Source organism: Aspergillus affinis (assembly GCF_023601865.1).
Source record: "Aspergillus affinis strain CMG 70 chromosome Unknown NODE_136_length_94364_cov_86_416405, whole genome shotgun sequence".
Lineage (NCBI taxonomy): Eukaryota > Fungi > Ascomycota > Eurotiomycetes > Eurotiales > Aspergillaceae > Aspergillus > Aspergillus affinis.
In genome coordinates this window covers 20,591-46,085 of record NW_026515917.1, presented here as the reverse complement: position 1 = coordinate 46,085, position 25,495 = coordinate 20,591, and the positions used below count along the sequence as shown (strand labels likewise).

At 53.1% G+C, this 25,495-nt stretch overlaps 8 protein-coding genes across 8 annotated transcripts; 3 read left to right on the top strand and 5 right to left on the bottom strand.

The window, feature by feature from the left end:
• Window positions 1–2,611, bottom strand: KD926_001768 (uncharacterized protein; the record flags this gene model as incomplete). Its single annotated transcript, XM_053105351.1, has 3 exons — window positions 1–384; window positions 438–1,099; window positions 1,162–2,611. 3 exons carry the CDS (start codon window positions 2,609–2,611, stop codon window positions 1–3), a joined length of 2,496 nt encoding a protein of 831 aa, XP_052951468.1.
• Window positions 2,612–3,433: 822 nt separating this feature from the next.
• KD926_001767 (PQ loop repeat protein) lies at window positions 3,434–4,581 on the bottom strand (the record flags this gene model as incomplete). The annotated part of the gene is made up of 7 exons (XM_053105350.1): window positions 3,434–3,599; window positions 3,648–3,696; window positions 3,754–3,810; window positions 3,865–3,994; window positions 4,062–4,152; window positions 4,231–4,351; window positions 4,425–4,581. The coding sequence occupies 7 exons, from the start codon at window positions 4,579–4,581 to the stop codon at window positions 3,434–3,436; spliced, it is 771 nt and encodes a 256-aa protein (XP_052951467.1).
• Window positions 4,582–5,572: 991 nt separating this feature from the next.
• Window positions 5,573–6,625, bottom strand: sho1 (osmosensor SHO1; the record flags this gene model as incomplete). The annotated part of the gene is made up of 4 exons (XM_053105349.1): window positions 5,573–6,088; window positions 6,149–6,271; window positions 6,334–6,489; window positions 6,557–6,625. 4 exons carry the CDS (start codon window positions 6,623–6,625, stop codon window positions 5,573–5,575), a joined length of 864 nt encoding a protein of 287 aa, XP_052951466.1.
• A 3,412-nt stretch (window positions 6,626–10,037) lies between these two features.
• KD926_001765 (putative nuclear distribution protein RO10) lies at window positions 10,038–10,832 on the bottom strand (the record flags this gene model as incomplete). Its single annotated transcript, XM_053105348.1, has 1 exon — window positions 10,038–10,832. The coding sequence occupies one exon, from the start codon at window positions 10,830–10,832 to the stop codon at window positions 10,038–10,040; it is 795 nt and encodes a 264-aa protein (XP_052951465.1).
• Window positions 10,833–11,163: 331 nt separating this feature from the next.
• Window positions 11,164–13,828, bottom strand: KD926_001764 (uncharacterized protein; the record flags this gene model as incomplete). Its single annotated transcript, XM_053105347.1, has 6 exons — window positions 11,164–11,460; window positions 11,516–11,949; window positions 12,007–13,227; window positions 13,506–13,539; window positions 13,610–13,678; window positions 13,742–13,828. The coding sequence occupies 6 exons, from the start codon at window positions 13,826–13,828 to the stop codon at window positions 11,164–11,166; spliced, it is 2,142 nt and encodes a 713-aa protein (XP_052951464.1).
• Window positions 13,829–15,174: 1,346 nt separating this feature from the next.
• On the top strand, window positions 15,175–17,202 carry KD926_001763 (flavin-containing monooxygenase; the record flags this gene model as incomplete). The annotated part of the gene is made up of 1 exon (XM_053105346.1): window positions 15,175–17,202. The coding sequence occupies one exon, from the start codon at window positions 15,175–15,177 to the stop codon at window positions 17,200–17,202; it is 2,028 nt and encodes a 675-aa protein (XP_052951463.1).
• A 481-nt stretch (window positions 17,203–17,683) lies between these two features.
• KD926_001762 (SNF1 family serine/threonine-protein kinase) lies at window positions 17,684–20,355 on the top strand (the record flags this gene model as incomplete). The annotated part of the gene is made up of 4 exons (XM_053105345.1): window positions 17,684–18,096; window positions 18,174–19,009; window positions 19,117–19,749; window positions 19,814–20,355. The coding sequence occupies 4 exons, from the start codon at window positions 17,684–17,686 to the stop codon at window positions 20,353–20,355; spliced, it is 2,424 nt and encodes an 807-aa protein (XP_052951462.1).
• A 434-nt stretch (window positions 20,356–20,789) lies between these two features.
• Window positions 20,790–24,837, top strand: KD926_001761 (uncharacterized protein; the record flags this gene model as incomplete). Its single annotated transcript, XM_053105343.1, has 10 exons — window positions 20,790–20,889; window positions 21,045–21,178; window positions 21,367–21,462; window positions 21,538–21,664; window positions 21,738–21,829; window positions 21,950–22,107; window positions 22,163–22,412; window positions 22,467–22,937; window positions 23,486–23,675; window positions 23,747–24,837. 10 exons carry the CDS (start codon window positions 20,790–20,792, stop codon window positions 24,835–24,837), a joined length of 2,709 nt encoding a protein of 902 aa, XP_052951461.1.
• Between the last annotated feature and the right edge of the window lie 658 nt (window positions 24,838–25,495).

Genomic DNA, 25,495 nt, shown 5'->3' with positions numbered 1-25,495 from the left:
TCATACGTCCGGACTGTCAGTCGGCTCATCGACTGGCCCTGCGGACGCGGGTGGACTGGCAGGGGAATCCGGGATCTCTGAACTGCCAATCCCCGAAGAATCGTCTCGTTCTGTATCGGTTGATGTCGGCTTAGCCTCGCTGGTACCGTTTGGTTTAGCGCTGCCAGGTGCAGGGGATGGAGTCTGAGGCATCGCGGCCGAGGGCTTTTTTGATCCGCCCTCCGTTCCGATCTGCATGGGACTTCGAGGCCCATCAGACACAGGCGATGGCGCTTGCGTATCGTCGACGAACCCTCGCCATTTGCGCCAACCTTCGAAATCGATCAGGGCTTGCATGCAGCCCCATTCGGTGACTTTTTGCTCCAACCATTCAAAGCGGACGGGCTGCGAAGAGTTAGACACGAACAGGGGAAACAGTCAAGAAATCGGGTACACACCTTGGTCAAGAAGTCATTGCAGCCGGCGGCCAGCGCCTCATGACGATCACTTTGCAAGCTGCTTGCCGTCAGAGCGACAATAATGACGGGACTCTTGAAAAGCGACAGATCTTGCAGCGCATCTTCCTCCTTCAAGGGATCTGCCATACTGGGGTCTCGCTCCGCCGGTGAAGTCGCATTGGCGCTGGCGGCACTCGACCGCCCCGACGCCGTTTTGGGGAAAACACCAATGCCATTCAACCGCTCCAGTCGTCGAATCTCCTTCGTCGCGTCCAATCCGTTCATGACGGGCAACTGGATATCCATCAGAACAAGATGAAACCCGCCTTGCTGCCACTTCTGTACAGCTTCCTGACCGTTTGCGGCGCATTTCCAGCGCACGGAAAGACGCTTCATAAAGGCCTCCAGCAGCCTCTGGTTGATCACATTATCCTCAACGATGAGCACGTTGATAGGCGGCACCGTGCCCTCGATGAGGCCGCCAAATGCCGCACTCAACGACTGCGAGTTGCTCTTCTTCGGCTTCGACGATGGACGAGGCCGTGGTGAAGCCACCCGCGCGGGTGGCGTGAGAACCTTATTCTGAGGTGATTCGGGAGGGGGAGGACCAGGTGGGGTAGGCACTGGGGGTGCCGGCTGAGAGGACGGCGTAGCTGCGGACTCTGCGGTTGGTTAGCAAGAGGGTATAATATAAAAGACTGGACTGTATGAAACAGGTACAAACCTTTGACACCCGATGCCGAGCCCAGCATCGTGGGTGAGTTCGTGGTATGCCGAGTAAGCGGCGGCCGACGTGGATGGCGGCTGCCCCGGCTGCCCGGCGACGGCAGCAGAGGGGGCTTTCCGGTGTTGATAATGGATATAGCCGGCGCTTGGTGAGCGTTCACGCTGGTGGTGGAGTTGTTGGGATGGGTGGGAGGGGTCGGAACGCTCGCGTTGACGGGCATGAGGGGGAAGTATTCGCCATGCTCGCCCGGTTCGGAATGGTGATAGTATATATTGTGACGAGGCGACGGTTTCGGCGTCCGACGCTGCGGCATATCGATGACCAAGGCCTCCTCAACCGTTTGTCCGCCAGGGAAATAAGCATCCACCACCGTTACCAGCGATTCTTCGGGACTCAGTATGCGATCGGGGGTGGCCTGCTTATTAGCGCCCTCGCGAGGCACGATGCGGATGGTAATATCGGGCGCGTCGAAAGTCTTCCCTAGGGAGTTGGCATATTTCATGATCACTTGGTCGCGGACCTCGTCCACCAGGGCATCTACCGTGGTGGGCACCAAGGTGGCCGAGCCCCCCGGTCGTTTGACCCAAATCTTGCGAGGAATCATAGTGGCGGCGGCAGCAGCAACGCGTTGACTACTCGTTGAGGGACCGGACTCGGACGACGCGCCGGGTTCGAGCAACGAACTGATCCACTGTTGATTGGAAGCGGCCAGCAGCGATTGACGGCGTATTCCGAGACTGGGACGCTTGGAAAACGAGACGGAAGGCGAGGGGAGGGGTTGAAGCTGGATCGGAGCAGAAGGGTTCTCCGACAAGGGGTTCGTGAATAGGGGTTCACCGACCGTGGGCGCGGGCTGCTCCCGTCCTCGAGGAGAGGTAGGCTCGTAGGGTGTAGGTTTGAGAAGACTTGACGTCGGCGGAGGGACTACGGCGAGCGAAGTTGGCAGCTCGGTTGACCCAGAGGACGGCGGTGGGGAATCGACCAGCTCGGAAGGGCGGCGATCGGATTCAGTTGCGACAACGTTCGTGTCCCGCGGCTCCTCGTGCGTAGATGCTGCAGCGTCCGGGGAATTGGGCCGCGACTGCGCTCGGGGCGGATCTCCTATCGGGGACGCTGGAGGTGTTTTCTCTTCCTTCAGCTGAGGAGTTTTCGTGGCCGACCCGTCATCAACCGAAGAAAACCGGCTGTGCTGTGGAGACGACGAAGGCACGACGCGATGGGAGGGGTTTTTGCGAGAGACCAGGGGAACGGAGGTCGCGGAAACGGCGGCGGACGAAAGAGGATGCGAGGCCGTTGAGTAGGTGTGGTGGAGGGCGTTGTGATTCTGACTGTTGTTGGGGTCGGGATGAAGGTTGGGTTTGGCCGGTGGCAGCGAAGTTGATCGCCGCAGTCGCTGTTTGATTCGCACCCAAAACGACGGATGCTGGGCCATGCTGGTAGCCATCATCGCTCTCTATGAAAACACACGAGAAACAAAAAGCAAGGAAAGGGTAAGAAAGCAAAATAAAAAAGAACAAGACAGGACAAGACTAAGGTCAATTCAAAAAAATCACAAATAAGTAAAAAAAAATTAAATACTAGAAGAGAAGGGCAGTCACATAAATAGGAGCCTAAAGAAAGAAGGAAAATTTACCAGGCAATTAAAGGAGAGAATGCGTTGTCACCTCTTCATCCTCACTTGCACGCCATGCACAAGGGGAACCACCGCTGAGGGCATCGCTGGGAGGAAACTCCCCGGGATGGATGGACCAGACCCCTCGTCCGGACGAGAAGGAGGATTGAGAATGAAGTAGGTGAAGAAGGATTGAAAGAGGGAAAATTCAAACCAGTGAGGGAGGGAAAGAGAAGAAGAAGAAAGAGAAAGAGAAAGAATGAGGGAGGAAAGGAAAGAAAGAGGGGAAGAAGAAGATGCAAGAGGTCAGTGACTTTGCCGACAACTTGGATTTAGTTAAAGCTCCCTGTTGATCTCCCGGCTAAGATGAGAGGGAAAAGGGATTCCAGACCATTTGGAATGTTTTAATCAAGTCATTAAATGAATACGATTATTATTAGAATCGACTTCTCCCCGAAAGCCGGTGCAAAGACCAACGCTTGGACCGTTTTTCTAGTCTGTAGCCGGCCTGCATCGGGCCGTTTTGACTCGCAGCAACCGTGAATGTAATTGTATAGCTCATGTATATCATAATATCCTATATATAGATAGAAAGATAGAAAGATAACTGGACAGCTGGATAGCCACGGGGGTTCCTTATTCTATACATTCACCCCCCTAATCCAACAATCCGTCGATCAGATGCTCACTCTCTTCGCCGCCATTCCTCGCGTCCAACATCTCGTCGATACTTTTCCCACACGCTTTCGCTTCGTGACGCAGCTGGCGATATCGAATGCGCCAGATGAGATGGCTTGCATAGATCCCCATTTCCAGAACCACCCTGTCCATCCTTAGCAGCGGTCGACCGTAGCGGGTCGGGTTCACTTACACGAGAATGTACATGATGCCTCCCAGAACATCAAATGTTCCCTGAGCAGCTACGCTCCTGTTAGTCCGGCACTATGTATCAACCCACCGGGAGAATATAAACCTACCCAGTGCCAGCAGAGAGAATACCCCTCCTAGGATATCCATTGATAGAAACACCCAGTCTAAGACGACATCAGCCATATCGCTCGAATCCATACCTCTTGCAGATTACTCACTTATCCCAATCACCCTTCCATCTCTCTTCCACAGTTCAAGATACGGGGGCAACAGCCCGGATGCTAAGAGTATCGTGGCGACAACCCCAACTAAGATGTTAGGCCAGGAAATGCCCTGACGGTCAGGAATCTGCAGACATCGTCAGCGAGGCCCCCATCGCAAATAGTCGCGCAGAAAGAGAAGATCAGATGAATACCCTTAGAATGAGGACCAACAACATCTCAAGTACTCCAAAGAGAACCGTCAAGCCGACGACTAGCGATACCGCTTTGGTACGAGTAAATCCACTGCATCAGAAGTCAGAACATGTCAAATAGAAGCCCGACACCATCACTAGCCTCGACAGATTTCTGGTGCCGACATACTGGTTATAATACAGGATCTGCCCCCAGCTGACCAAGGAGAAGATACCGAAGATCTGCGGCTGGATTTGAAGTGGAAGATTGACCTGCTGAAGAACAAGATACGCTCCCATCGGGACAGCACCTAGCATGATTCCCCTCGGTCAGTCAGTCCCGGCATGATAGACACGCGACAAATGCGACTAGACAGCACGTACAGCAAGCCCACAGCAGCATCATCAACGGAGGCAACCCGTCGGTCCTCTTCCGCGACCAGTTATGCCAGATCTGCGGGATCAGTTGGATGCACCATAGTACGGTCCCGATGGTGCCGAACACATTCGAGGCCACCGTCACGTTGCCTGCCTCGGTCATGGTGAATAGTCATTTGGGAAGCTCGATAATCGATAGCGACGGGGGGATATAACGTTGAAGAAATTTCAAAGATGAGAACGGGTTGTTAATTCGGGTGGTGAACGGGTCATGGAGTAAGGTTTAGGTTGCAACTGTGGATCTAGTCACTGGAGATAGGGATCTGGATGACCGGAAATCCGTTGCCACCGACGACAAACCTGCTCGCCAGCCTTAATTATCCTCACGGTAGAAATATAAGTAGAGGCTCTTTCACTCGGGTGAGGTGACAGAGTTATTCCAGATGCCGACCGCAGTCGGGGAGGGTCGTCGGACGAGCCGATCTCATGGGTCCGAACTGCGAACTATGCAATCAAGCGAAACCGATGGTCTGACACCGATGCCGAAGATCGTGCGCATCTCCACTCTAGATCAGATCGATCTGTCAAATGAAGGGACTGCATGCGACAGGGAATGCGCGGATCAAGACGAGAGAAGAGAGAAGAGTCGGGGGTTGCGCAGCCTTGGCAAAACCCAATCCGACAAGCTTTTTTGGGCTGTTTCTACTCTGGTTTCATCGACACGTGCCCAGGGAATCTCTCCGAGGACATCTTTTCGCCCTCACTACGGAGTACGCATCTCAAGATTTCAAATAGAATCGACATACCAGTATGCAATTGCCCACTCATTGACAAGGACAGTAACAATAACAGTAACCATAGATAAATGGACCAATCAGATGAACACATATTCTTCGAAGATGAAAGAAATAGATCAGAAGGAATGCTGGTGGATACATGAAGATAACAGACAAAAGGCCAGAATGAAGTATAAAAAAAAAAAACATCAAGACGTAACGTGATTTCGCAAACCAGACTCGCGCCGAGTGATACTACTCGAAGGGTATCAAAGATAAATTTTTCTTCGCGGCAAAAAATGAAAAGACTAGCGAGGACCGTGACAGACCAGAAAACAAAGAAAAGAACACTTGATGCAGGATTCGCCCTCAACTTGATTACAGAAGGATCAGGTAGTTCGATGGGGCGATACCCGCCTCTCCTGTGGATTTTCTGGCCTGCCACCATCGCCCGCTCACGTCCGACACCTCCAGAATCTCATGCTTCGTGAAGCTAATCTCGTTGGCATCCTCCGGGTTGGCGTCGTACGAGTAGATTGCCTTGGCGCGATATGGGTATTCCGTCGGTTGAGGAACCTCGCCCGCAACGTCCCCGCTACCATTCTGAGGGAGGTTGGTGTTGGACGGGTTGCCGAAGCGAGCCTGCGAGGGACTGCGGTTTTCTGAGCCGGGAGCGCCGCCGGGGTATCCCGAAACGGGTGACGAAGTTTCGAAACCGTTAAGTTGGGCGGACGTATACATTTGCGGAGGCTGGCTAGAAGTCGTCTCAGGGCGAGCACCGAAGGCGGAAGACATGGGTCTGCTGGTGCCTTGTTCCTTGTGGAGGGCGAACGAATCGATGAATCCTCGGTGAGTCGCTTGGGGTGTTGACCCGAAGTAAAAGATCCAGACAATCTACATGTGGTCAGAAACATAGCCCCGTGCTAAAATCAATCAACGAGGTCTTCGACTTACCAGGACCATGGAAAGCAAAATAAAGCCAGCACCTGCGGCTTGCGACGAAGAGCTATCTTCGTATACTAACGAATTGACGGACAGCGTCGTGATCACAAGACCAGCCGAAAGATACCCGACAACCTACAATCGATCAGCGTTCAGAACATAGAAATCATCATTGTCAATGGAAACTCAGGTCATACCGCAACGCCATACGTCAGGCCGGTATCCGTGCCAAAGACGGCCGTCAACCCAACGATGCAGCAGAACATATAGGCAACGGCCCACCACGAATATGTCGGGTATTTGCCATTGATATCAGCGATGATGGACGAGATGAATGCGATGAGCCATGCGAGCTAAACACAGGAGCGAGGTTAGTCGAGAGATTCGAAATTATCCGTTGAGGGCCGTGAGAATACATACGATCGAGATCGAGACGGTGGCGAGCGCGAACGGGTCGCCAAGGATGTTGCTGGGCCTGAACTGGGCCATCCTTCGAGTGGGCTCCGAATATGGGGTTGGTTTATGTAAAGACGGTGAATATGTGGAGTATTCCACCATGAAGGTTGTTTGAGCAGGAAGGCGCTGGAATATATATGGGTGGCAGGGCGCGAGTGTTTGCTGTTTCTATACCGCTTCGCCTATACGGATGAAATGATCATGCACGCACGGTAAGCCGACACGTTCCCGGTCTGCTGTGGTTTCCTCCTTTCGTCACCGAAGAAAAGCCCGATCCAACAAAATTCCGGTCTAAGAATCGATTGCTGGAGATGACGGTAGAGATCAAGCCGTGAATATATCCAGAAGATCGAACTACTAAACAGTCAGTCGAGCGTTGGGAGAGATCGAGGACGCGATGGACAAAGAAACATGACGATCGGCGGAGGAATGGCAAGGCATGGTGGATCCGTGAGACAACAACACGTAACGACGGCCTGCAGACACAGGAAAATTATAATAATAACGAACAAAAGCAGGGCGAAGGCAGGATGCAGCGATGCAAGATCGTACCTTGAGACAACCGAAGCGAATGTAAGACGACGGGGCTGGTGAAGTTTAAAATAAAAACCAATGCAATAAATCCAAGGCGGAGATGATATAGATTGAGACACCGAAGCAAAGGGACTAAAACGAGCGAGTCCCTCGAGAGGTTGGCAGGTAGTTTAGGGAAAGCGAAAAGATAAAAAAAAATTAAAAAAAAATAAGAAAAATAAAAAGGGCCCCTTGCAGAAAGAGGCACGAATAAACAACAGCGCCTGGCTGGAGAAGGAAGGATAGGTAGTTAAGGTATGAAACGTTAGTAACGTGGTGGGGAGGTGAAAAGAGGGAAAGAAAGGGAAGGTCGAATCAATGCGACGAAGAAGCAAATGAGGGGAAACGAGTGAACAAGCCGATGGGATGAAAACCGATTGAGGGAGAGAGAGAGAGAGAGAGAGAGAGAGAGAGAGAGAGAAAGGCGAGATGAGGGAGGAGGAATGAACGGATGAAGCCCCAAACGAAACGAGACGGGAAAGGGGGGGGAAAGTCAGTGACCAGGCAGAAGAGCGAAGAGAGTTGGCGGGTTTCACGGTCGGTGGGCCACGCGAACCCGTGCCGCAAAACACACAGACGGTCTGAATTGGCCCCGGAGGATCGAGAACAATCCGCTCGTATCGAAGGTGCGCCCGTGGGTGGGTGAGAAATTGTGTCTTACTCCTACTCTGACAATTTTCATTTATGAATTCAATTAATTGGTCCCAATAGTGCCCATCCGATGAACCGTGGATTTGACCCCGATGCTTATCTGCCGTTGATGGAAATTGGATTTTATCCTCGCTTGACTGGCTTACGATCTTGGTCACCTACGGAGTACGGAGGGAGTAAAGGGGAATCCATGGAAATGACAGACGATAGATCGGTTATTCGACGCTTCATTTCTATTAATATTCAACCTCAATGGCTCAGACTAATGCTGAAATTGCCCTGGCTGGATCCTCCCCTTCTCCGCTTTCAACGGAACGACTCGGCGCACACGCAACTTCACTGCGCCGTCGGCCATGATTGGTCTCACGCTAGACCAAGTGGGTTTGGCTCATTTGCCTTCGCATTCGGAGGTGTCCACTTCCTGGCCGAGACCTGAGGCTGAGAGGAGGAGAAGAGAAGGGAGAAGGGAGAAAGAAATTGTGGCACAACTCCCAGTCCGTGGCTTCGCCCTGGCCGGTCCACTCGTTAGCCAGGCACCATTCCAAGAGAACAAACCATACTGAGTAGTTTAGCGGCTATTGCGAAATTTATGTATGATAGGCTTGGATTATTATTGAGTTGGATAGACTCACTAGACTGCCTACCTCAATAATTTATCCTGGGTGTTAGGGTAGGGTTGTGACATCAAAACCGACACTAGACTATAAGTTAGGACCAGTGTTGTTAAGCTTAAACACAGTGTATTTATTTACTTTGGCCTATTTTATAGATCAGTTTTACTCTATCAGTCTATTTATACTGACAGAGTGTTTCTTCTTATATTATTCGCCTGCAAAAGATAGCCAGAATAAGCATTTATTTCTGTTAACATTGAATACCCCTAAATTTAAACCCTGGTCCTTGTTATCACTTCGGGGGCGTGTGAAATTAAATCCAATTCCACGGTAATAAGGATGGATCTTGGCATCTGTTCAATCCCTACTCCGTGTCTCCCGTGCTTCGGGGAACCAAATTCTTACAAGGCTGATTTGGACTCCACGGCAAGGGCTGAAATGATTGGAGAGAAGAGGGAGGAACACTCGTCAGTCATTTTACAGAACTCCAGATTGCAGACCTCACATCCAATCAATGCCTCAGGTCGGCGGTTGTTTTGGGGCTCGGTGCAAGGGCAAACGTGCAGACGCTGACGCACCGGAGCAAAAACCACTTGTCTAGAACTCTCGGATTGCAAACCAGTCTCAATTTCCCGGTAGAAATTGGCATAGAATGGCTTCTCTCTAGACCAATCGTCCTTTCCTCCTGATTAAATCGGACACATCGAGATTGTTCGATCCAGGCTCCATCCACATCTTGTCATGTTCGACTTTTTCAGTCAATCGAAACAGAGGCTGAAGGTCTGAAACATGTCGCCCGTTTTTCTTCTGGTGGTTTAGACGCCAGACCCAGTCGATCAACGGGTCCTGGGCCAATTTCGGGAGCGTTTAACTTTTCTCAACAACGCAAGGGTTGATCGGATCTGGGCATCTGGCCCTGAAATGTTGGCCTTTGTAAGGTACCCGTGTTCGCGCATCACGTTTCGGAAAGTGTTCATCTTTTTGTTTTTCTATTCTTTCATCGGTTCCTGCTCCTACACCGTAGATTGGGTCCGGATGATAATTTGATTACACGAGATGCATTAATGTCGCATGGAGTTGGAATGTGAGGGGGGTTCCTTTTTTCGGCCCCCCTCCCCATCTCCACTTTGTGAGTCTGGATTCTGGAAATTTGCCGTACGGCATATTCAGTAGAACAAGAAGTACACCGTACATACTGTGTACCTTGAGTCTTCTCTTATGATTAAGCAACATTCTTTCCCTTGCTGCAGTCATCTCTTTACTTACATCCATATATGAAGTATGCAAATGTCTTATCCCTCGCTAGGTAAGTAGGATTCAGGCACCGAAGGTAATCCTACAGTCCAATTGTGATTGTATACGCGCCCTCCCCCGGCTACCAGCATATATCACAGTCATCCATCTGTACACCATTCCCTGCAAATCCATGCAATCCCATCCCTCCAGATGCATATGAATATTAATACGAATGCATCGCAGAAATAGCAAAAACAACATCCCAACAAGCAAAACAATTCAAACAGAACAAAAAGAGGTATCATCATATTGGAAATCAAACAAACACAACCCAAATCCCCCCATCTTCTCTAATATCCAACCAAGTCTTATCATAACTCTTTCGCCCTCCTCTCCCTCACCACCTCCTCCCTCCTAACCTCCCTCTCCACATCCTCCAATCTCCCCTCCCACTCAGCCCAGCACTCTCCGCCCCCGACCAACGCAATCTCATACCAGCGCTGCAGCGCCCGCGCCGTCCGCACCCGTAGCTCCGAGATCTCTAACGCCTGGGCTTCCTGCGTCTGCGCCAACGTAGCCAGGCGCGGCGAGAGCTCGATGAGGGACGCCGAGGCCTGGGCGTCGGGGATCGGGAGGTCGTTGAGGGAGGTTAATCGTGACGAGGTCTCGGGGAAGGCGGAGGCGTAGGAAAGGACGATCGAGGCAAGGTTTTGCGTTGTTAGGTTCTCCGGGAGGGTTTGTGGGGGGGTCGCGTGGAAGAGGTCGGGGAAGCGGTCGTCTGTTGTTTTGCGATTTGCGTTGGTGGGACAGTTAGTTGGTCTTTCCTTGGATGGGGATAGTTGGTAATTTGAGTTTGAGTGTTTGGGGTGGGATAGGATTGAAGTTGAATGGGATTGGGAGATTTGGACAGTAAAGGAGAGAGGGTATGCCATACGAAGAACAAGAACATCCCGCACGGCGGGGTTATTCCTGCTGAGTCGTTCTAGGTCTCGTTCGAGGTGGAGGAGACGACGCGAGATGCTCTCTTCCAGAGACGCCGGTTTGGCGGGCGCCGTGGGGATGCCGGTCCAGTTGGCGTCGCCGGTCAGGAGGTAGGTGAGTCGACGGAGACGCGATTCAAGGAGTTCAATGGTTGCGCCTGCCACGGCATCGTTTTCGAGAGTCATTGTTGAGTTTGTATGAGTTGTGGTGTAGTTGTGTCTTGTAGTGCTTGTGCGGAGTACTGCTGGGAGCTCCGATGAGGCGGTCGGGGACTCCAGTGCAAACAGGACATACAAACATTTGTTGGGAGCCGAACTATGTACACCAACTATAAACTACAAGCCAACTACTCCATGGTGATCGCACCACTTACAGCATCCTCATTTCCGGGTGGTATATGATCATTATGCGATTATGTACATGGGAGAAAGCCATTATATTATATGAGAAGTATAACTTCCCTATTGATAACACCCTACTTATGGAGCGACTTCGACTTCGTTGGTCTCGTCCCATTCATTCGGCTTCCGCATGTGGCGCGGGTTGCGCCAGTCCTGCGGTGTTGCTGCGACTGAGCAGAGGGCGTCCTCCCCTTTCCTGCATCTCCTGTCCCGGCCCCGTCTCGCGATCGAAGCCGCTGACCTGATAATCGAAAACGTTGACAGGAGCCTGAGAAGTATCGTCGGTCTGCATACGATCTGGCGGATTAGGACCCGCAGTGGAATCCGGGACCTGATCTCCTTCCATAATCTCCGTGGCTCCCGCTTCTTGGAACTCGGTGTCGAAGGCTTTGTTATCGTTTTTCACGAATTCCTGGAACATGGTCAGGCTGCGATGACAAACTTGCTTCAAGACAGATGAGACTTACCTGGAGTGGAGGCGGTGGCGGCTCGTTCTGCACGTTCAGGGCGCTGTCCTGGGCATATACCAGAAGCACCGTCTTCGATTCCTCACGCGCCGCCTTGAGAACCTCGATTTCTCGGACTTTGCGCGCAGTGTATCCCACCACATCGGCATTATTCGACGTCGCGTTACCTCCTGCATTCGACTCCGCCCGTCGAGCTTTTGCATCCTCGATGGAGAAGCTTATCCGCCACCACTGCCACTCGCTATCCGTCTCGGACTCCTCCGATGCTCCCGTGTCCTGGCGTCGAAGCACATATGTCACATGTGGCTCGGTGCAGACTCCTCGTAATGTGTATCTATGATTTGGCGGTTCGCCGGGGGAAGCCGATGGCTCCGTAAGGATTTTAGAGTAGCTGCGGAGGGTCGCCAAGGCTTCTTCCTTCCGGGATTCCAACTCTGAAGCCGTTTATCATTAGTATGGAAACATATTGTCAATGATTTTGAGAACGCTACCTTTTAGCTTGTCTTCAATCTTGCGCGAAATTCCGCGCAGCTCCTCGGCCAGGCGTTCCGCCTCGGGTTTGGCGAATTCAGGGGTCTCGCTGGTCCCATTGGCAAGTGTCTGTGGTATAGCAATAGGTGCAGCGATCGCGGCTTTTTCCAAAACCTCCTTGTAGTTCATGCCTCGGTGAGCGACGGACTTCGAGACGGAGAATCGGTGGGCTAGACGTTCTAGCTTGTAAATCTCGTCGAACACCTGCAAGCGCTGCAAACGGAAATCCCGCGCAATGTCCCTGCAGCTAGCGAGATATCGATCGGGGTAGAATACCGGAGGAATCTTCACGTCAACATGCTTCGACGAATCGCTGCTTTCTAGTTTGATGGTCAAAACTTCAGCGACATGCTCCAACCATACGTCGTCGAGCGATTCGCCGGGTCTATCCGACCACACGGTACGGTCCAGTACATCGTATAGCGTCTGGCCATGCTCAGGATCCACAAACGGGTCGATCGTGTAAAAGTCCTTCTGGATCGGGGTATCGTATTCCGACAAAGGCCGCTTGTATGCGCTCGACGAAAATATGGTTGCCAGCTGGTTTCCCGGATCCGCTCGAACAGCTGCCTCCTGCCATGTTTCCAAAAATCGGCTGACACTGCCTTCGGAGCCATTTGTGGACATGCACTTCAGGCTTTCGAGCGCGTCGGCACTACCAAAGGATCTGTTCGTGGTGTCTAGAAGAGCAACTAGTCTTTGGGTCTCGTGGATGATGTCATCCCAATCGGCGTTGCCCTCCTCGACGTCTTGCATTGTCACAATCTTGGGAAGGCTAATGGGCTGTCCATTCCACCACTGCGGGTCGTGGCCATAGTCGGATAGCACCTGGCTTCTGAGCAGAAGCGCCTCTCTCGCAAGCGGGATCGAATGGAGGATGGTCAACAGTCCTCCCAGGTATAAATTGTCTTGAGTGGGGCGAAGGAAGGCCGGCTCGTCTCCCACCCTCTTGCGGTCCGCAGGGTCCGGGCTGATGATGATCTCGCGAGCGCTGGAATTGAACAGAGTCATGGCCCAAGCGCCTTCGTCGTAGTGGTCTCGCGTCGCGCGTCCGAAATTCGCCGGCTTAGCACTTGTGACGCCAGACTCTTGGTTCCCGAGATTCTGGTTCAATGACATAGCCACCGCCTGTTGCAGTTGACGTTCCTCCTGCTCTGCCAGCGATAAGCCTTTATTGGGGTCTGCTCGGGGTCGAGAACGTGGTCAGCAAAACGTCAGGGTCTCTCCGGGAGAAGTGTGTTTGCCACCTTGTATCTCCTGCGACGGAGTCGTGTTGGGTTGATTCGGGCTCGGCATTTGTGCTTGGTTTCGTAAATTCAAACTCGACGGAGGTCGCGAAGGAGGAAAGGCTGCAGAACCGAGGACCGAGTCGGGATGCTCGATTTGAAACGCTGCGGAGGAGAATTCTGCTGGTCAAACTAGCCGCTAATTATGGTAACCGATAAAGACATGGACATACATGGAGCGTTCGCATCATTTTGGGGAATGGGGGCCTAGAGAAGCAAGCTCGCAGGTTAGCGATTGAAATCATTCTGAGGTCAGCGCAATCAAAGGCTGTCTCACCTCTATCTGAGGACCCGTGGGATCTTCGAAGTAAGCATTGATAGCTTTATGGAGGTTGAGGTCATTAGCCTGTCGCGATGCAGGTCAGCTGGGAAGCAAGGGTGGAAGTTGATCAGGTCAGTTCTTGCTAACTTTCAGGAAGTTGACAGCTTGTTCCCGAGGAGCGCTGGTGAAGTTCACAAAGTTGGAGATCGATTCCTCTGTGGGCTCGGACGTCATGTCGAACCCTTGCGCGTGTCGGGGATTTCGGTGCACCAGCGAGTTGTCTTCTTAATTCTTGTTGCTTAATTCCTGATGAACACGGGCGAATGCGGGGAAAGGAAGCGGGAACGGGTTGGATGCCACAGCTTTAAGGCAGCTTCCGCCTGACATGCCAAGACTTCAGGTGTTTGCTGTGTCCACGCAGTCATTCAGCGGAACTACTTAGTATATCATGTATCATTTTTCGATGTATTAATAAAAGGTTTGACATACTGTGCCAATGCTGACAGGTGTTCCCATACCATTCTGGCATTTGTCAGTATAGTTTTCCTATACCCCGAGATGCTGGAAATATATAGAGTTGGAGTTCTATACTTCTCAGGGCCCTAGGGAGAACTACCTTCTTATACTTAACTCAAATATGGACCAAATTAGTAGATAGAAAACACACTGTCATTGTTGAAGAAACTAACTTGAATCTGAAAACTTTGGTTAAGTACCTCGGATAGAAAACTACATTGTATACTTACTACTCCGTAATGAGGCGACTCGGAGGAAGGTGAATCAATGGTATAACGGTATGAAGCGCGTGAGACTAGATCTGAGGCTCGTGGACCAAACAACGGATGGGAACAGTAATTGTGAGGACCCTGATGGCGGATTGAGTCGCGCTGTGCATGGTATAACAGCCAACATGAGTGTTACGCACAAGGCGCTGTTAATAATGTGAGCCCTAATCTGGAATTGGAGATCCTCGCTGAAGCCAATGATGCGGGAATGATCGAGCCGACCACATACAAGACAGAGACAGCGAGTTATCAACCAGATATCCATGGTCCCATGGATCTGGTAGGAAGCTGGATAGCCTCACCCTAGAATCTTAGACCTGTTAATTGGCATTGGCGTTGGTCCAGCTGTAAATAACATCTTCCCTCGGAACTGAGCCGACGGAAATCTGTGCCTTATTGATCCTAGAATGCTCTGATCTCCACTGGCTGAGAAAATAAATGGCCTGATTCATGCTCGCCCTCAGATGGGCGCTTAAATTACGGACATGGCCACCCAGGTAGCTAGTAGGGAAGGTCTTGCTCCACCGCCAAGCCTTGTAGATGCATGAACCCTGGAGATACCTACTGCCACCGAGAAAGGAGAACGTAGGTCGACTAGGGTATGGAACCTACCCCGCGTACGAACCGCTCTGGTGATAGAAATGTAGGGGTTTCGACGTAACCCGCGTAGGTGGTGTAACCCATATTTTCCTGCCGCGCCTTGACATATCACATCGTAAAGGCATAAATGGCACAGTAGACCGGTCCACATCTTTGAAGAATCACAACAAACGGTCATCCACACATCTCTCCGCTATGGCATCCACTGACATCTCCGAAACGGACTTCGCGGCCACGTTGGAGAAATATGCCGCCGAATCCAAGAAGCGTCTCCGTCCTGACGGTATCGCACAGTACGCCGACATTGCTCTCACGGACAAATTCAAGCAATTCGCCGATGACCCCTGGATTCGAGGCGAGGAGAACCGGTGCAAGAACCTGTACCTCACGCAGCCGGCTCCGGTGGCGAATGGCGGCCACGTCAAAGTAGTGATTACCGGTGCCGGATACGGAGCGCTGCTCTATGCCGTGCGGCTCATCCAGACGGCCGGCTTCAAGGCAGAAGACTTCGTCTTCGTGGATTCCGCCTGGGGGTTTGGCGGAACATGGTACTGGAATCGGTATCCAGGGCTCATGTGCGACGTGGAAAGCTCGTGCTACCTGCCGCTGCTGGACGAAACTGAGTTCATCCCGAAGCATCGATACTCCTACGGCCCGGAACTGCGGCAATACGCCGAGCTCATTGCGAAGAAGTACGGACTGCAGAAGCGGCCATTATTCGGCTGCACAGTCAAGGACAGTCGCTGGGACGAGGCCCAGTCCGAGTGGGTGACAACGATAGTCCGGAAGCGTCTCGTCGGCATGGAGACAGTGGAGGAAAGCTACGTGCTCCATTCATATCTGGTTATTTTGGCCTCGGGAATCCTGAATCGTCCCAAGCTGCCACGCCTGCCCGGGCTCGACACTTACCGTGGCCACGTCTTTCATACCTCCCGCTGGGACTACGACTACACCGGTGGTTCACCGGAGGACCCGAGGCTTAGTCGCTTGCAGGGGAAGAAGGTCGCGCTCGTCGGCACGGGCGCCACGGGCATCCAGGTCATGCCGGAACTGGCCAAGTGGGCCGGACAGCTGGTTGTGTTCCAGCGCACCCCATCCTCCGTGGACACGCGCGGGCAACGGGCCATGGACCCCGAGACGTGGCGACGAGATGTGACCCAAGGGCGAAAGGAGTGGCAGAGTGAGCGTCGCATGAACATGGCCGGGTTCGTGTCCCGGGTGCCCGATCCCCCGGCGAAGGACCTGGTGGACGACGGTTGGACGCACTTCCCTTCGCTGTCCGGGTTGATCGGAGGACCAGCGGCCGCCTCGCTGACGGAGGCGACGGTAGGTAAGTACGTGGAGTCGTTGCACCGACTGGACATGCCGCGACAGGAGCGCATTCGCCGGCGGGTGGACGCCGTGGTTACGGATTCGGCCACCGCTGAGAGCCTCAAGCCCTGGTATCCCGGCTGGTGCAAGCGGCCATGCTTCCACGACGAGTACCTGGGGGCGTTCAACGAGCCGAACGTGCGCCTGGTCGACACGGCCGGGAAGGGGATCGATGGATTCTCGTCGACGGGGGTACGGTTCAACGGGCAGGAGTACGAGGCTGACGTCGTCATCTTGGCGACTGGATTCGAGTCTCCCGCCGCAGGAGCGCCGTCCTTCCGCGCCCGGATTGATATCACAGGTCGAGGGGGCGTCACGCTGGATGAGAAATGGATGAAGGGCGCGGGCACCCTCCACGGGGTCTTGACCCGCGGCTTCCCCAATCTCGTGTTAGCCGGCGTGACGCAGGCCGGGAGCACCGTTAATGCTGTGCATATGGTCGACATTCTAGCGACTCACGCGGCGCAGATCATCGCCGCCGCACAGAAGCAGGCAGATTCGGGGAGACTGGTGATCGAGCCCACCTTTGAAGCCGAGGAGGCCTGGAGCATGGCAGTGGCGAGCACCGCCTACGCCTTCGCTGCCGTCCCCGGTTGCACGCCGAGTTATGCCACACTGGAAGGCGCCTCGATGCAGGCGCAGACAGCGGAGGAGCAGATCCGAGCCACCCGGTCGCTCACCTGGGGCAAAGGGATAACCGATTTTGTGAATGTGTTGGCAGCCTGGGAGAAGGACAACGATTTGCAGGATATCCATGTTAGCCGGCTAGAAGATGACTTGACTCGACTGCTGGATACTGTTTCTGAAGTGGTGGAAAGGCAGGCCATGATGTATCCCAAGCCGCGGCTGTAGTTAGGAGAGAAACCATGAGTACAATCAATAAAGAAAATAAATCCAATGGATGTTAGATGGTAGTTGTTGATACTCAGGGTCTACCTCAGTAATAATCACAGAGAACAATAGCAAGAACCTGGCCAGGAACAGAGAGAGGACTAAAGCGACTTCGGCGGTTGAGCCCCTCCCTCTTCTTCCCGCCCCGCGACAACAACAGAAGAAGAGACGCAACTTCCATCGCTCCACTTTTCATAGCAGCCCTGACCGGCTTGTGGGGGAAGTTCGACTATTTGCCAATTTGGCCAGTTGATTCATATGATCATTTGGGCGATTATTTGCGGACTTCCATTTCCACCCTCCCCTCCCTCCATCAGACTTAAACTGGATCCGCCGTGCCACAGCCGACTGCCGTTCATTTCCACCGCCCAAAATCCATCACGTCACGTTGCCCTCTCTCCCTCTCTCGCTCGCTCGCTCTCGCTCTCGTTCTCCCAAAAGGATGGCCGCCGCCTTCGATGACGAAGATCTCTCCGTCCCCCTCCCATCCTTCGACCGCGACCGTGATCGCCGCCGTGATCGAGTTCCTGGCGCCCCTCCAACCTCCGCCGTGAATTACTCCGCCATGGCCATGCCTGCTCCGCCCTCACGTCCGACCGGGAAGGGCCCCGACCCGTCCACTCAGTCCCCGGCCACCACGAGAGACATGCAGCGACTCGATCAGTACCAGATCATCAAGATCCTCGGCGAGGGCTCGTTTGGTAAGGTCAAACTGGCCATTCACCAGCCCAGTGGCCGCCAGGTGGCCTTGAAGATCATCTCCCGGCGCAAGCTGCTGTCCAGGGACATGGTCGGTCGAGTCGAGCGCGAGATCCAGTATCTGCAATTGCTACGACATCCCCATATCATCAAACTGTGCGTATGCCCTTATCGTGTTTCTCTTCCGCACCCAATGCGAAGCGACCGCTAACTGATTGCCTGGGGGTTCGCAGCTACACCGTCATCGCGACGAAATCCGATATTGTCATGGTTTTAGAATATGCCGAACGTGAGCTTTTCGACTACCTGGTGAAAAGGGGACGATGCAACGATACCGAGGCTCGCAAGTTCTTCCAGCAAATCATCTGTGCCGTGGAGTACTGCCATCGTCACAAGATCGTCCACCGTGACCTGAAACCGGAGAATCTCCTTATCGATAGCGAGAAGAATGTCAAGATCGCGGATTTCGGTTTGAGTAACATCATGACCGATGGAAATTTCCTGAAAACCAGTTGCGGAAGCCCGAATTACGCCGCCCCCGAGGTCATCTCCGGCAAGCTGTACGCGGGCCCCGAAGTCGACGTTTGGAGCTGTGGTGTCATTCTCTACGTGCTGTTAGTGGGACGACTGCCCTTCGACGATGACTATATTCCGGCACTTTTCAAGAAAATTGCCGCGGGAAACTTCCATATGCCTCCCTATATCTCACAGGGGGCCGCTCGGTTAATTAAGATGATGCTCCAGGTGCACCCGGTCCATAGAATCACCATTCCCGAGATTCGCCAGGACCCCTGGTTCCTCCAGGATCTCCCTAAATACTTGCAACCGCCGCCGGAGGAGTTCATCGCACCGGGTGTGGACCCCAATAAGGTGATCGACCCGCGCAAATTGGCTCCGGGAAAGCCCCTCTCTGCGCAGCACAAGATCAATCAAGTGGCCATATCCAAGCTGGAACGGAGCATGGGGTACGCTCGCGATGACATCGAGGAAGCATTGAAGCATCCGGAGCCAAGTGCTGTCAAGGATGCCTTCTTCATCATCGTGGAGAACGAGATGATGCAAACCAATTGTAAGTGTTGGCCTGGCTGTATGCTTGTTTACTCCGTATATCACAGCTGCTTTGGATCACCCCTGAATATCGAACTATTGAAATAGCCTGCAGCTAACGTAAAGCAGCGCCAACGGATGACCATATGATGGGCTCTGCCGTGTCGCCTGCTCCACTCCCTGAGAAGATTACTCAACGCCCGGCAGCGGCAGCTGATAGACCACCGGCTGCTCACCCGCAAGGAGCCCAACCGACCGCCCCTCCGACAAGAACCAGAAGCGGTTCTCAACGCCAGAACTTCCAGCTGTCGCAGCAAAATGACCACGAAGACCCGGAGGAGTCCCGCCTGAGCCATGTCAGAATCTTGCCGACCAGTTTGCCCTACGTCCATGATCAGCTCATGGAGCAACGGGAGCGGGAGCGGCAGGAGAGAGCCCAAGCGGTGGATCGGCTGCTAGAAGAGCGGGCGCAAGCCAGGGCAAAGGACGGCGACGACCCCAACCAGGCCCACGACTGGAGCTCTCGAGAGGAACAGGAGGCAACGGCTCGAGCCCTGAAGCCCCACTCGCGTAGTATCGTCGACCTCGAGAAGCTGCGGTTTGAACCCCCGGAGGGACGCAGTGCGCCTCATCAACCCAGACGGACCCGGAAGTGGCAGTTTGGAATCCGATCGCGGAACCAGCCCTACGAGGCAATGCTATACCTTTACAGGGCCATCGCAGCCCAAGGGGGCATCTGGGACATCGTTCCCGACGAATCTGGTTAGTATACAGACTGCCTCGAACCTGCTTTGTATTTCCTAAGCTAACCTGACAATGCACGAAGGTACCCAAATCGGAGGTCAGGAACCGCCCGCCGACAAACCGAAGCCGCTGCAAAGCAAATACCCCGATTTGCCCTCCGACTACTACATTCCCAAGGACCCCTGGTTTATTCGGGCTCGTCTTCTGAAAGAGGGAGTGAGGGCGCCCGGCGCGACGGGAAGCGTGCACAGTAGTCGAAGCGACCTGGAAGAGTTCCGCCGTCGGTTCAACCTGAGCGGACCATCCTCTCTGGACGAAAAGAATTGGACACCCGTGGAACCCGGCAATGTGTCCGGTCCATCCTCAACCACGCAATATCATGCGATCCGGGGAATTTCCTATGGTGTTTGGGTGTTTGTGGATATCCAATTATACCAATTGGAGGAAAATAACTATATGGTCGACTTCAAGTGTGATGGATACCAAAACGTGATCCGTGCTGAAGGAGGCGAATGGCACCCGATCAGCAAGCGATTCCGCAACAAGGAAAAAGAAGTCACCAGTCCGTATCCATTCCTCGACGTGGCATCTGATCTAGTTGCACAGCTAGCGGTGGCGAGCTAGAAGAGTTGGTGCAGCAAATTTGTTTCGAGCTTCGATAGTAGGCGTATCATGGGAGTTTTGGGTGCATTTGACTTGGCGTTGGTGATTTTACAAATTTCTGCTGAGACAATTTGACTAATAATTCTTTTCACTTTATTTGCATGTTAGCGAAGAGAATGTGCTTTCTTCCGCTATGCCGTCCGATGATTGTGATATTTGAGCTATTTGAACTATATAGCGATTATGAATACTTCTGTCCCTCTGATGGTTTCCCACTTCTCTTCCTCGCTTGCGTTTCCCACTTGAGTGGGGAAGCCGACAGTTAGTAGTTATCGATGAAGCTATAAGACTGCAATCATATCCTATCCTGTGATCAGCATTTCCAGTTCATTCCATTCCCCTTCAATCTATCCTCGCACGAAGTAGACCTACTAGACGAACCCCCCCCCCCAAACATGTCCATCACCGAAGACCCCTCCACCACCATCCCGGTTCTCATCATCGGAGCCGGACCCTGCGGTCTACCCCTATCCTACATGCTCGCCAAACTCGGAGGTAAGCCATATAACAATAGTTACTCCATACACATATAATCAATTGAACTCGCGAACTCATCTCATCTCCTCATACCCTCCCCTAGAACCATCTACCCATCTAGTTCACTAACCCCTCCAACCTCCGCGGAAACACAGTCCAATCCCTCATCATAGAACGCTACCCGACTCGTCTCGCCGCTCCCAAAGCCCACGCCCTCTCGCCTCTCTCTCTCGAGCTCTGTCGCCAGTTCGGGCTCGACGTGAACGAGATCCGGGGGCTAGGGTCTCCTCGGGAGGACGCGATGTGGGTGAATTTCATCACAGATTTAAGTGGGGAGTTTAGTGGGTAGGTTGCCGTTTGAGAGAATGGATAAGGGGGTTTTGGATGTTACGCCGAAGGTGAGTTTGGTTCTGTTTATTCTTCTCTGGTTTTGGGGTTTTGGGTTTTGTGGAGAAAGGGCTGGGCTGGACTGATGGTGTGGTATGTAGTATCTAGATGATTCATAATATTCCGCAGCCGGATTTCGAGGAGATGGTTTGTCGGATGGAGGTGGAGGTGAGGAAGGGACATTCGTTTGTGAGGGCAGAGGAGGTGAGTTTTTCTCGTCCGTCTCCTGATTTGATACGATATCCGTGATTATGTGCTTTGATTTACGATTGCTATTAGTTCCCTGACTACGTCCACGCAACGACTGAAGACCGCGCCGCGGGACAAGAGTACTCGGTGAAATGCACGCATCTAGTCGGCTGCGACGGAGCCAAGAGTGCTGTTCGCAATTGGATGGGCATAGAATGTGAAAGGGAGGATTCATGCTAGTCTCCTCTTTCTGATCAGGTACCTATACGTATGCTAACCCGTCCCCATAGACGAAACCATGATGACCATTTACATTAATGCGGACTTGCGCCCCGTGCTCGGAGACCGAGTCGGCATGCTGCATTGGATCATGGACCCCGAGGTAGCGGGCTTTATCATCGGATATGATCTCTCGGGGAACCAGATCTTGATCTGTAACTTTGATATATGGTTTGGTTGGCCATTGTTGGTTGAGTCTGGCTAATTGGGTTGTTGGTGCTAGACGGAGAAACACCCCGTGGAATCCTGGGACAAGACGCTCTGTCGCAAGACAGTAGATGCGGCTATCGGCACCAAGGTCGAATATGATGTGTTGAGCTATAGGCCGTGGGTTCTGAGCATGAGGGTGGCGAAGGAGTATCGCATGGGGCGGGTGTTTTTGTGAGTTTCTTTCAAGGGTATGGTTTGACTTACGTTGCTGATGATTTACGACTAGAGTTGGAGACGCCGCACATTCCTTCCCTCCTACTGGAGGACTAGGACTCGATAGTGGTTTGGGGGATGCGCATAATATGGCGTATAAACTGGAAGCCGTGCATCATGGATGGGGAAGTGGCAAGCTCCTCGATACGTATGAGTTTGAATGCAGACAAGTGGCTGTGGTGAACTCCGAACAGACCGTCAGGAACGGCAAGGAGATATTCAATCTATTGAAGACACTGGGAACAACGGATGCCGACACGATCGTGGCACGACAGAATCTCTATCGCAACATCGAAGACCCGGAGATCATTTAACAGATCAACCGTGGGATCGAAGGCCAGAGAGAGCATTTCGATAACCTGGGTCTGCATGTGGGATACATATATGGCGATCATCGGATCCCCGAGAACGCATCGATTTATCATCCAGCTTGCGTCCCTGGGGCTCGGCTCCCTCACGCGTGGATTCAGCATTTACGTCCCGAGAAGCTGACCCTCCCCCCAATCGACTCGTCGTACGTACCTGAACTATCGGCGAACGAGGTCCAGGCGCGACGATTCTCAACATTGGACCTTTGTCCCTTTGACTGTTTCACGGTGTGGGTGGATCAGGGGACATCTGCATATTGGCAACAGGCCATCGAAGAGCCTCCACAGCTCCCCACCGGAATCCGGGACCGATTGCAAATCCAGACGGTCATTCATGGGGTGGATTTTAAACTCCAACCCGGGGAAAAGGGCGACGAGTGGATACGGCTGATGGGGTTGAGGGAGGGTCAGGCCATCTTGGTGCGTCCAGACCAGCATATCCTGGGGAGCGTTCGATATCTCGGGGGATCGGAGGGGCTGTAGCGGTTGCTCAGAGCGCATTTGGGGTGGGACGAGGATGGGACTCTTTCCCACTGAGATGACGGAGTACTTGTCGGCTTCTCCTGGACCTGGTCGGAAATCCCGAGTCAGGGCGTTGCGGGATATCAGCCGGTAGACGAATCTATCTCTATATAATAGAAATAGACGCTATATGAACATACCAGATCTTTCGACCATTGACTCTCTTCATTCAGTTATGTATTTCCTGCAAGGCATGTATAGAAACCGAATCCTCCCCACTGCCGGCTCAAGTCCAGTCGGAAAAGTCGTTTGCCGCTCTCCACAGTTCGTGGGGAAGGCGAAAGTGGGGAGGAGGCAGCCGGGGAACATCCGACGATTAACTATGAACCATTCCATCTCCAACATTAAATATCCATCCTCTCCGCATTGTCTCCCCTCACCTGTAAATTCCCCTCCATCCTAGTCCCTACCACACATCTCTCTCCATGTGCTCATCTCACTCGCAGAAGCCCTCGGGCGAATATAGGCAGTATCTGCCAGACCTGAGCCTGCCTCGATTCCAGGCAATGCGCAAGCAAGATGCGCACGAGTATGCGAATGACTTCAAAACGGGACGGAATCCGCCATGGCTGCATGCGCTGTACATGCATTGGTTGGACCTACTACAGGAGCCTTTCAAGGGAGTGACGACGGACGGTAGGTTATCTTTCGTAGCGACTCTGTTATGTATACCTAAGACCTCAGCATACTGACTGACAAACCTCTAGGAACTGTCCGCCCCGGTCTCTTCACCCTCCAAGATGAGGACGTCCCCATCGACGCCATCGTCAACTCCGTACACTCCCTCTTTGGTACTCTCACACAACCTCAGCGCCAATCCCTCTCCTATCACATCGACTCCCCCGAATGGCGCACCTGGTCGAACCCGGAGTTCCTCCTTAGCGCCAAAGGCCTGCGCCTAGACGAAGTGACGCCCGCAGTCCGCGACGCCATAATGACCGTTCTCCGCACCACCCTATCCCCCGAAGGCTACGATAAAGCCGTCAAAGCGATGCGCATCAACCATTTCCTCGGCGAACTGGTCGAGTCGCCGCGCGTCATGAACGAATTCTCCTACAACTTCGTGCTCTTCGGCAACCCGTCCACCACACGGCCCTGGGGCTGGTCGTTCTACGGCCACCATCTCTGTCTGAACATCTTCCTCTACCAGGGCCAGATCGTCGCCTCGCCGTGGTTCACGGGCGCCGAGCCCAATGAGATCGACTCCGGGCCGCACGCCGGCACCCGCATTCTACAAGTCGAAGAGCACCTCGGTCTGCAGCTAATGCAGTCCCTGAGTCCCGACCTACAGACCAAGGCGCGCGTGTATGCCCAGATGCACGATCCGGCCATGCCCCCGGGGCGCTGGAACCGGGATGACCAGCGCCATCTGTGCGGCGCGTATCGTGACAACCGCGAGGTGCCGTACGAAGGCATCACGGCGGCAGATCTCAGCGAGACGCAGAAGATGCTCCTCTATGGCATCCTGGAAAAGTATTTGCTCTATCTACCGGAGCGGTCTCGACGGTTGAAACTTGAGCAGATTCGACGGTTCGAGTCGGAGACGTATTTCTGCTGGATTGGAGGGTTTGGGGACCAGGATCCGTTCTATTATCGGATTCAGAGCCCCGTGGTATTGGTAGAGTTTGATCATCATTCGGGCGTGTTTTTGAACAATGAGGAGCCGAAGAAGTTTCATATTCATACGCTGTTGAGGACGCCGAATGCGGGTGACTATGGGCAGGCGTTGAGGCCGTTGATTCCGCCGGTGGAGGGGCTGGTGGGGAAGGAGATTACGTGGGAGAAGTCGACGTTGTGAGGATGGATTTGTTGCGATGAGAGAAGCAGAGGAAAGGGTGCGGGCCACCTGGGAGAGATCAAGTAGATATATAGTATTCATCTTGTTCTTAACTTCTTACATGGATCTATAGGGTCACGGTAATATGGTATATTACAGGTCTGTCTAGCAAAAATGCAGCATATCCAGTACGGTACTGTCATAATTACCGGTGGATCCCCCGTGACTAGCGAGGCTCACGTGTGCCGCGACTAGGCCCAAAGCAGCCTAACTCCAAACGGCCTAGGCAAGGCACGGCCGGTGATTTGACCGAATATCAAAAAGAACTTCCATCTCTCCTACTTCTTCTGGGCCGGGGTTTCCCCTTCATCTGCATTTCCTCCATAACGGCCGGGTGGTCTGTCTTATTTCCGGAATTGCTGTAGCCAGGTTGGCATCAACCGAACTGTCTTCCATTTAACCCCCCGCTCTTTCAGTTCTGAATACGACCCCGCCGCTCTGTGCTCATGACTTGACGAGACCGACGAATTTTCTTCTGTACTTCTATCACTACGTGGATTCTCTGCTCGTTTGGTGTCTTGGAAAGACCTGCTTGTCTTATCTCGTCATATACCACTTCTTTTTTGTTTTGTAACTCTGTCAACCGAATTGGTTGCGCGTGTCCAGTGCAAACTCATTT